This window comes from Astyanax mexicanus, chromosome 17 (genome assembly GCF_023375975.1).
Source record: "Astyanax mexicanus isolate ESR-SI-001 chromosome 17, AstMex3_surface, whole genome shotgun sequence".
NCBI classification, from domain to species: domain Eukaryota; kingdom Metazoa; phylum Chordata; class Actinopteri; order Characiformes; family Acestrorhamphidae; genus Astyanax; species Astyanax mexicanus.
This window is the reverse complement of record NC_064424.1, coordinates 31296232-31307627: the sequence shown is the minus strand read 5'-3', so window position 1 is coordinate 31307627 and position 11396 is coordinate 31296232. Positions and strand designations below refer to the sequence as shown.

The 11396-nt window shown below is 37.3% G+C and overlaps 1 protein-coding gene across 1 annotated transcript; it reads right to left on the bottom strand.

The window, feature by feature from the left end:
• Positions 1-1390: 1390 nt before the first annotated feature.
• txnl1 (thioredoxin-like 1) lies at positions 1391-8715 on the bottom strand. The gene is made up of 8 exons (XM_007230987.4): positions 8470-8715; positions 6706-6802; positions 5384-5557; positions 5082-5204; positions 4063-4132; positions 2717-2889; positions 1787-1891; positions 1391-1667 (listed from the first exon to the last, which is right to left on the bottom strand). Exons 1-8 carry the CDS (start codon positions 8565-8567, stop codon positions 1638-1640), a joined length of 870 nt encoding a protein of 289 aa, XP_007231049.1. The 5' UTR covers positions 8568-8715; the 3' UTR covers positions 1391-1637.
• Positions 8716-11396: the final 2681 nt, after the last annotated feature.

Genomic DNA, 11396 nt, shown 5'->3' with positions numbered 1-11396 from the left:
CCTCTATATATATTTTTTTTTTTTTTGTAAAACTAAACAGATAAAAACACAAATCTACCCCATGCAGAAGCTTCCTTAATGTTACCCAGTTATAGGGCCCTATCTTACACCTTGCACCTGCTTTGTTTAAATAGCGATGGAGCTTACAGATATACAGGGGTTGGACAATGAAACTGAAACCCCTGGTGGAAACTGGAGAGTTGAAGTGCACATTGAATTTTGCCATGATTTGGGCAGCCATGGTTTTACGTTTTTTGGATAAATTCCGGGTTAGCACCCGAACATCCCTTTCAGACAGCTTCCTCTTACAGCGTCCACAGTTAATCCTACTGGATGTGGATCGTCCTTCTTGGTGGTATGCTGACATTACCCTGGATACCGTGGCTCTTGATACATCACAAAGACTTGCTGTCTTACTTTAAGCAAAACTGTGCTCTTTCCCTGCTAACTGAACCTTCACACTCTGCTCTTACTGGTGCAATGTGCAATTAATGAAGATTGGCCACCAGGCTGCTCCAATTTAGCCATGAAACCTCCCACAGTAAAATGATTTCAGTTTCATTGTCCAACCCCTGTATTTACACTGATAGGTGTGGTGGTCTGGAAGTGAGGTGTGTTCAGGTGAATATCTGCCATCTTGTAACTCAGGTGGTCCACTGACTGATTAAAACCCTGACAACAGTTAGTTCATGCCCAACATTTACATTAACACTAAAACAAAATACAACATAAAATAACACTGTTGTTCCCGTAAAAGACCTGCTTGCACACTTTCACAGCATAAACCAGCAGGACAGGTCCCTCTGCTGAGAAGTGAAAATACCAATTTGCACCTGGCTCTTAAAGGGATTGGCAAGTGACACATTGGTTTGACATCAGATTGTGCTGTAAACAAACTCATGATTAATTGAGAGAATTAGGACATGCCTTTTGCTCGTTTCAAGTTGCACAAAGCACGACAGATTTAAGTCTAAGTACTAAAGTAATCAACATTTTTTTGTACTTAAGTATCACAAGTAGTTTATTGTAAAATGTACTACTCAATTACTGAAATTGAAAGTACAGTACTGTGTTGTGTAGTTTTTGCAGAAAGCAGAGGAAAGCTCTGAGTAGAACAAGAGCAGCGATGCTTCTTACAAGATAGGCTTGATCACTTGATTCAATAAATAATTCAAACATTTTTGTAACTGTAATGAGTAAAGATCCAGAACAAAAAAGTAAAAGTATTAAAAGTTATTGGAAATATGTAGTAGACAGATACAGCTTTTTAGTACAATTTAATCTTTAGTTCTCCCTTATTACTATACATATCTGATAACGGTTAAAATAATGCTAATTTGTTTCCCCATTACCTTCACACACAGACACAAATAAAATCTCCCATAGCTGCTTGCCTTTGAAAAAGGATTCACTTTATTTACAGGTTCATTTTGGGCGTTTTGTAGATAAAAATGCAGAGAATGCTTTGCCTCATTGAGCCAAAGAAGCGATTTCTCTCTCCTACTCTCTTTCTCCTTATTCCTTTTCTCTCTTCAGCATCATTTTCTTAACCTCTCTGATGGAGAGCAGTGGTACAGTTCCAGCACGCTGCTTTCTAATTGAGAGTGAGTGTGTGACCACGTTCAGGTTTCATCTGCTCAGTGGCTCTCCCCCTTCTTCCCTACAACCTACATTTCACACAAACACAAAGAGAATTTGAATGCTCAGTTTACACAGAGTTATCTATATTTGATTAATTACAATACAATAATACTTAATTAGAATATGGAATATGGAAGTTATTTACCCGTTTGAAGTCGTTCATGTTTGTGGCCTGCACTGGAGTTCCTATAAACGTCAGGTAGTTCACTTTTGTCGTTTCCTCGTCACCTTGGTTTGACTTTATGAACAGCTGCAAGAATTCAAGGCACAAATAAGATGCTATTACAGGATGAATAGTGACATTTAAAGCATTACTCATCATTTCCATTTTTTCTAAACCATCACTATGGGCTAAATCCTCAGCCAAGAGCAGGTCATGCATTCTAAAAATAGGATTGATTAATTCAGCTAAGCTACCAACTGAGCCTGTAACAATAATTGCGTTATCGATTTATTGTTACTAAGTTAAGTAAAGATAAGCAAACAAAACTGTAAAACTGAGTTTTTCAATAAGCCAATGTGATATTAGGTAGCAGTTCATCCCATGTAGTTTTTACATAGTTACCGCACAGGCTACAGGCAGTTATATAATACTCACCTCTGAGAGGCAAAAGAGCTAGCGCTTAGCACGGTTAGCAGTTAATGCTAATACTGCCATGGTTCTGGAGTACTAAACTGAAACTCCTGTATAATACTGCCCTTCAGCAGAGTGGCTTTACTGCTCCTTACAACCTGACTGGAAAACTGACCATTGGCACACTGGCACACTGACCATTTATTGAAAATTAAAGGATTTTAAGTGCCTCTTATAGTGCGAAAATTACAGCACATACAATTGACAGTAGCATGGAATGAAAAAAAGTATAAATCTTAAAAATAATATTAATTAAAAGTTCCTTTAAAAGCGTCAACATACTTTAAGAGCGTCAACACATTACTATGCCATTTATCATCATTACGTCTGTGGCATTATGGTCTTAAATTGATAATAATACTATTTTAAAAAAGGTTATCGTGGCAGGCCTTCAGAAGTGTGACATCATAATAGTCAGTTAAGAGAGAAAGACAGACGTACAGTCACACTGTTAACGTTCTGGAACTTGACGTATCTGAGCGAGATCAGGCCATCTTCTTTGTAGTCTTCCTCAGTCAGCTCCAGTGCCTGCGTGGGCTCACTCCTCTCCGCGTCGTCAAAGTCCATGGAGCGTGGGAGGTTAATGAAGATCTTCACACACTTCGGGGCTTGAGCTAAAGGCAGGAAAGAGGAGGAGAAGAGAAAGTATAAAACAGAGGCTATAGGGCTCAATGGAGTAAATTCTTGTACAAAATATGACCCTTATATGCATATAAAGATGCATGACTACTTAACTTATTTCACAATCTAATAATTCAGTCAGTGAAAAAAAAATACTTATATCATAATAGTTAAATAGAGGTATCGCAGTTTCTCTTTAGTATATCAATATACAGCTCTGAAAAAAATTTAGACCACTTAAAAATTATGAGTTTTTAGAAAACCTCTGGAATATAATCAAGAGGAAGATGGATGATTATAAGCCATCAAACCAGTGTGTAAGACTGGTGGAGGAGAACATGCAAAGATGCATGAAATCTGTCATTAAAAAAAGGTTATTCCATCAAATATTGATCTCTCAACAAACTTTATGAATATAAACTCATTTTCTTTGCATTATTTGAGGTCTGAAAGCTCTGAACCTTTTTTGTTATTGCAGCCATTTTTCACTTTCTGTTAATTAATGCTCTGAATGACAATATTTTTATTTGGTATTTGGGAGAAATGTTGTCCGTAGTTTATAGAATAAAACAACAATGCTCATTTTATGCAAATATAAACCTATGAATAGCAAAATAGAAACTGATTAAAAACTGAAGTGGTCTCTTTTTTTCCAGAGCTGTATATATATATATATATATATATATATATATATATATATATATATATATATATATATATATATATATATATATACACACATTTTTTGGCAAATTGCCAGTGGTGCAAACCAGTGGTTCTCAGACTGTGGTGCAAGTGTACCACTGGTGGCATGTGACGCATCTCAAGGTGGTACACTATATGACCTCAGAACAAAAAATCTGCTTGCATTAAAATATTAAGAACTGAACGAGTGCTTAGTGCTTCACCTGCCTTCACTCTCAGAACTGTAGTTATATAATCATTAACATAAGTAACACCAAACTCAGCTGTGTACGATTTCTACTTACCAAACGAGCCCTCAGAGCTACACTTAGCATGACAATGGTGTACAGCTAAAGTTACAAGGTGGAACTCATATTTCACATTACATTCGTTTTTGCATTTTCCTATAAACTGTATTTACCATGTATTATCTGTGCAACTGCTTTATAACAGGGGTCACCAAAATGTATCACACAGCTTACCTAAGTCTGAGGCCAGCAGTTTCATAGAGAAGAGCTTTACAGGTTGAGTAAAAGCCATCGTGATGAGAAGCTGCAGGTAGAAAAAGAAAAGTGAGAATTGATACACCAGCAGTGTAAGGTGGAAGCACAGATAACATTTGACTCAAAAAAAGAGAGACTATTGCAACTCAATTCCACACCCGATGCAGAAGGAGGATAACCTTTCTGCTTCATATTATGGTTTTACTTTCACTTCTGTCAGTCACTGTGCTCACCTTTCTAATATAAAGACACATGAACCTAAAATTTCTCTTACACTAACAGTGTCTAATGGCATTATCTTACACTGAAGAAAAGTGAAAGTTTGAGGTATAAACATCTTTGTATCGTTTTTGTAAAAACAGATTAATCCCCAAGTAATGTGCTATGCAGATCACAAAATTACAGATTCAAAATATGAGCAATTATTTTTTTTATTATTTTTATAAAGCTTAATTTCCCCATACTTCATGTCACATAGCAACACTAAAAAACCGGGGCTTCCTAAATCTCCACTTGGGAGAGTGTTTCTTGTTTTTAGTGACCAAAAAGTCGCCAAGTGAAACATACTGAACATCCTGAGAACGTTACAGGACAGTTCAGACACTTTAAATAGTTTATGTTCCAACAAACTAGTTCACTAGTTCTTATATAATTGCTAGAACAAACTGTTAACAAAAATTTCATAACTATTGTGTCATTTATGTTACATAAAAAATTTACTTAAAGTATTAACAGTCATGTTCCTGCAATAAGAAAAAACATGAATGAGCTGCTCCCTGAACTTATCTCTCTCAATTCTGAATTTGGCATCAATATTCAGAAATGGGTCTGAGCTTTTATGGGTTAAAATACATGGACACCTCTAAAAACGCTGACTAATTAGGGGAATACAAGACTAAGTGAAAGTGAAAGCAAAAAAGCAAAAAAAGCAAAAAAAAAAAAAAAAAACAGCCTCATCTCGTCTCTCCCTGGAGAAAGGGGCATGTTTTTGATCTTACCTGTTCGTCACAGTCTGACTCCAGGTAGGATGAGTCTTTAATTAAGCAATTGTCAAAGCCACAGTCATCACTCTCGTTAAGACATTCGCACCCAGCTTTACTCACGAATGGCATGAGGTCCATCTACACCAACAAACACAAAAACAAAAAGCAAATTACATCTTTTACAAGAAATCCACTAAGCCGCTGCTAATGGAGTCAACGATGGCCAAATTCCAGCCATTTTAAGGGGACTGAACCAGTGGCCTTACGGTCCCATATATAATTCTGTGATATGTGACTTAGAGTGAGTCTGCACTTACGTATCCTTTAGGAATGTCTGAGTCCTCATTGCTTCCGGGATCGTTCTCTACATGCTGCTTGATCTTGTCCTCCAAGCCTGAAGCATCTGCTCCTTGGTACTGATCCACCCGCACTTTGTTTCGGAAAAACAGGAACGTTGGTGTGGCGGAGATGTTGTTGGCTGCAGCTGTTCCCTGAAAAACACATGCAAGAAAATTTCAAACATCAGAGGATGTTAAAAATAGCATTCCAGCCTAAACCTGGAAGGTAACATGTTCCATAAATCAAGCTAATGACTGTATTAAATCTTACAGCCAATGGGGAATCCATGCAATGCTTAACCAAGCATTGGTTATGGGCCAATGAAATTTGGAAAAAAACAACTGACAAATCAATAGCTTTTTCTGCAATATATATTGTAATATAAAAAAATCTTAACATTTTCAACAGTGTTAATGATTCAACATGTTTTGACATCAATAAGGCACTCTAAGAATTTGAGAGTAGCATAAATTACATTGGGCTGATGTAAGCTGTATCTGTAGATATGTTATGGAGAATGAGAAAATTGCTCATTTCCCGTTTGGATCACACAACAAATCAATCTATACAGATATTAAAGTGCAAAGATATGTCATATCAGCAGCTGAGGCTACATGCATGAGAAAACGCAGATAATTATTAAAAACAGGGTTAAAAACACAGTCTGCAGTCTAAATGGTCCGATGTACCAAAGTCCGGAGTATAAAACAGTCAGGATCTCATAACTGGAGTTTGGTGTAAACGCCTCAATCCATGTATTTATAATTGAAGTAGAATAAGAATTCCAGTAACTACAGTGGCAGTGTTCTACTAAAATCATGAAATGTCATGAAAGAGAAGCCTCCAATCCAGTTGGAATGGTTTGATGTCAATTGACGTTCAACGCTTATAGTAGATCTGTTCTTTACATTCTTTATGAAATAAGAAATGAGTACATCAGCTGTGAGTGGTCTACACAGCATCTAGTGATCAGTCATATGTGAACAATCTGATCTTTTTTTTTGCGCAATTGTTTTGCAATTTTAACTGTCCTGCTCATCACACTCTTGGCCACTTGTTCTGTAATACAGATTTAGGGAGAAGGAGGAGGAGGCTGCATATTACATCTGATGATGCAATATGTTCCTCACTAATCTGTGCTTAAAGAGCTTTATTAGCTGCCAACTCAGACAGCTCATTCCCCACAATTCCACGTTTTGTAGGTATCAGTGAATGTGACAAAAGATATTAAGTGTGAGGCGTTATCCTTAAAAAGTGTCTGTGTGGCCAAAAATTCAGACTGATCCGACAGTCCACTTACCTGACACACATGTACATCAACCTCGAGAAAAACAACCTGTGGGTACTTGCTGCTTAACATGTTGAAGGCTGGAGCTATTCTCAGACATGGCCGACACCTGTAGAAATACAATGGACAACAGTAAGGGTCAGAGTTCATATTACAAGAATGAAACCAATAACAGACCAATGCATATTTGGACAGCACAGCAGTTTATATTATTAAAGAGTCAAACTGCCTATATACTGTGAATGTCCACTGTACCATCCAGTGGGGAGAATAGTGTGAGCTAGCAGTTTTACTTGATTATTCTCTCCATGCTATTAAAATAGCCTGGCTTAAAGATACTTTAGCTAGATTCTCTTGCACTTGTTGGGCATTGTTGATCATACAAATCTGTCAACTCAAGATTTCAGTGGCAACTTATTAACTTATTTTGTAACTGCAACACACTTCACAAAATTGTAGTTGTGTAGGACAGAAACACAACGGGGGTCACTAAGGAGTCTTGCCCAAGTACACTTAGTGCTGTAAGTCTCCCAGACCAGGAACTGTACGCCAATCTCCCACACAATGTCACGCAATTCACTTTGCCACACAAACTACTTTATATTTTATGGGTTTTAATTGATAGAGAAAAATAGGAGCAGGACCTGCTTTAAGTGCATTTTAAGATTTAAGTGCATTTCAGGAATAATTGTTGTCAGGAACAAATATATATCCAGAATAATTTAGTATGGTGCAGTGGTTACCAATAATATACAGTATACGGGACATTAATAGTTAGCTTTACCTCTGGAGAGGCCTTGATCTGCATGTGGGCTACAAGTGTAGGTGACGCAAAACCCTTTTTCAACAAAACCCTTTTTAGAAAAAGAAACCTTCAACCAGTTTCAGACAATGAAAGTAGATGAATGGTAACAAAAAGAAAGATTGGGAAGGGATAAAATATTGATTTTAAATGTTGAAGGTTTAGGAAATTTTCATTTTTTTACATTTGCAGATTTGCTTCATTATTTTTTTGCCTTTTCTATTATAATTACAAATAGGATATTCAGTAACATTTCTTATCCAACATGAAACCTTTTCATGTGGTGCTTGAATAAAATAACTCAAGATTTAGGCCTGTAAATGTACAATGTCCAGTGTACATGATATTAATAGTATACCGCTAACGAAGTTGACTGAGTACAGTAAACCTACAGAGAAACCCACAGAGAGAATACTGGACCGTAATAGTCTATGGACATCTTGGCTCAAGATTAAACTGTAATAAACTGCATATTATTAGTATAAAGCCATTCACTGTATCCAGTAAACTGTGAACATGACTTATTTAATAATTGACATAAGCTAGAACTTGATATTAATTCGAAACAACACTTAGTATTAATATTTAGCTGTTACTTAGTCTGTAAACTAACCCCTTTTTAAAACATTAGCTTAAGCTTTAACTCCTCTGTTTGTATTCATCCAGTAACTTACTCTTAGCTGCCGTCTCTGGGTTCAGCTCCTCTCTGCTGCTGCTGTTTTGCTAAGTCATACATACAGCAGCTAGCTAGCAATGTGGCTAGGCTAACGGCTAACAAAAATAACTTTACATGTTTTCATCATTTTATTCAAACCAGAGCTTAAACCAGGCCTGACCGGACTCAAATCTCCCCGAATTTAAGTGGTTTTTCAGCTGTAACCCCGGCCGGTATCTCCGCTGCTCGGTCACGACTATGCTAAGCTAACTCCACTCCAGAGAAGGCCTGAAGCCCCGAACTCGAGTACAATCCTTACCCTGCCATGGTGAACTTCACAACGGCGAGCCTGGAGCCGGCGCTCGCGAGCTCGGGCTGGAACTCGGCATCGTTGGCGATGACCTTCACCCCGACCATGATTAAAACAGGACCCGTCTAACCATTCAGGTCAAAGCAGCACCAGAGAAAAAGAACCGCACGGATAAGAACACAAACACAGTTTTAAACACAGCAGCGGCTCCGTCCGCGAGTGCACACTCCACCGCTTTCTTGCATGGGCATGACGACACAGCCGACGTTGACCAATCAGTAAACACAGGGGTAAGTCTCAGAACAATAAGAGCTACCCCGCCTTGTTCCCTATATAGTGGACAGTGACTGTATTTTTTTTCCATTAAAAGCGTATTAATTAGTATTAATTGACTAGATGAATCAGTCCTGCTTAAAAATGTCCTAACCTCATTTTTCAACCTCATTTCTGCCTATGCAGCCCCCTTTTAAGGTTCAACTGTGCTATAAGCGTGGATGATATGATCTTACAATATGCAGATCAGACGACCAATAATACCTTCCATTTTTTTAGCCTTGTTCAAATTTGAGCTGAGGGTGAAATAATCTAAAACCGGTTATTTTTAGTGCCCCTTTGAGCAAGATAAACTAATCGAAACACAAATATAAAAGAATATATTGTAGATTAATGCAAGACATGATGGCAGTCATAGTCACTATGTGCTAAATGCGTAGGTTACATGTTGATACTTATTACAGGTCGTCCATCTGATATCTTTTATCAATTGATTTATTTATTTATAATGACGCCCACACACACCAAGAGTTTCCAAGAATGAACTTCAACTTATATAACGCCTTTCTAGAAACCCAAGGATGCTTATGCTGAATTCCACTTCCCTTGGATGTCTGATGTTAGAACTGGAAATTGCATTACAACCAAACTGATGACTAATTTTACACCAATTAAAAACATTTCCAAAAAATTAACTTGTTTGACAATAATTTATTGAGGTTTAATGAAGAATCCAGTCAAAATATTGCCAAAAATATGCCCCAGCCAGGTTACCATCGTCAGTGATATAACAACATTTATTTAAATCGAGAGTTGCATAAATTCTTGCCCAAGATCTTATATTGATGATGGAGCACTGTGCAAAGTCTTCTCCAGAACATCCCAAATATTCTCAAAAGGATTTAGGTCAATTACAGACCGTCAGCCCCGCTCCGCAGTCTGTGACCGCGAGGCAGTCCTCAGGGGCGGTGTTATTTAAATGACTGGTGTCTACTGCGCAGACTCAGGTATCAGGATCGACAAAATGGCGGAAGATTTTGGCTCCATTTTCATTGAATGAATGGGAACGGCGTCCATCTTTTTTTACAGTCTCTGGCTTCAACTATCATTAAATTCACTTAGAGAGAGAAAAATGCTGATTTCATGCTGTCTGGCCTCATTCTGACAAATATAAGGCATAAGTAAACACGAGAACCTGAATTGTAAAATGCCAGTACTGATGCTTTCAAGATTGTTTGGTCATAAAAACTGTTTGTGGAAAAAGAATCATGGAAATTTGTTGGTTAAAAAGTGCCCCAAAAAAAAAAAAACTTTTCCCCCCCCTGAATACGGCTCTTAAATGTTAAAGTTTAATACACTTTTGCAAGCAAGGGTCTCAAATTTCCAGTAGTAATTCAAGGTCTCATAACCAGTCCACTTGATTGGATCTGCTGATAGTAATTTACTAAGTAGTGAATACAGGGTTGATTTAAGATTATCCCACTCAAACAAAAACTAATGTGGCATGACAAAGAGCCAGAGTCAGAAAGTGAAACAAAAAATATTCATGCAAAATCTTAATTGGCTACTTTATTAAAAAACTTCTACTACAGTTCAAGAAGTTACTCAGAACTATGGGGTGGGTGATCTACTGGAGCCTTTCACTGAGGGTTTATGCAGCTTTAATCAGCTCTGGTTTACTGGAAATTTCGAAAAGGAACATGACAAAGAATAAGATGAACTAAGTAAAATCTGATCTGAGATTGTAGGTTATACTCTGTGACTATCATTACAAGGATTGTTTTCCTTTAAAGTGTAACAGAAGACAGGGAACTGGACACTGTATATCTCACTTCAGTATCGCTTGCAGCTGTTGCAACTCTTGCACAGGGGTGTAATGCATACCTGTCAAGTCTCCCGTTTTGGCCGGGAAACTACCGTATTTTACTCCTCTTTCCCGCCGTCCTCCCGTATTAGTATTTTTCCGTAAAGCTTGCAAGGAGGGTCAGTGTGGGGAAGCCCCGCCCTCCTCGCTGTGAGTTCAGGCAGCTAGTTGGAGCTGCTGATGTTAAAACATACATGCAGCGATTTTTCTAAAAGAAAGGTAACGGTAGTCTAATCATGGAAACTGTGATGAGATTTTTCTGATAGCTGCTTAAAAATACTCCGAAATAAAACACACAGATTAAACCTCTTAAAATAAAAAAATTACAGCTTGTGACTCAGTTTAACTAGAAATGTGGAGAGGACCGACATTAACTGAACTGATCAGGGGTGGAGTGATCAAAAGGAAGAAGTATTAATTAAAATTTATTGTGTAGGCCCCTTAGGACTAATTTTTACTGATGAAACATATCTGGTCCATGTCCTTTTAGTAAAAGCTCATAATACCATTTTTAGGTCACCAACAGTCATTTTGCAGAATTTGTGCACTCTTTGTTCAATTTTAAATCCATTAAATAAATAAAAAATATATCATATAAAAGAGTGCATTTATTACAAAAAAGACATGAAATCTTAAATAAAAAAAGATATAGAAAAGGGTTTTTAATTTGGCTGTATTAAAAGAATGGCATATGTAGGAATGTCCACAACATGTTCAGATTCTGATAATCTAATTGTAGTGTGTAAGTGGTTCACATGTGGTTATTTTAGATTTTTTGTAAACCTGTTTTAAAATGTAA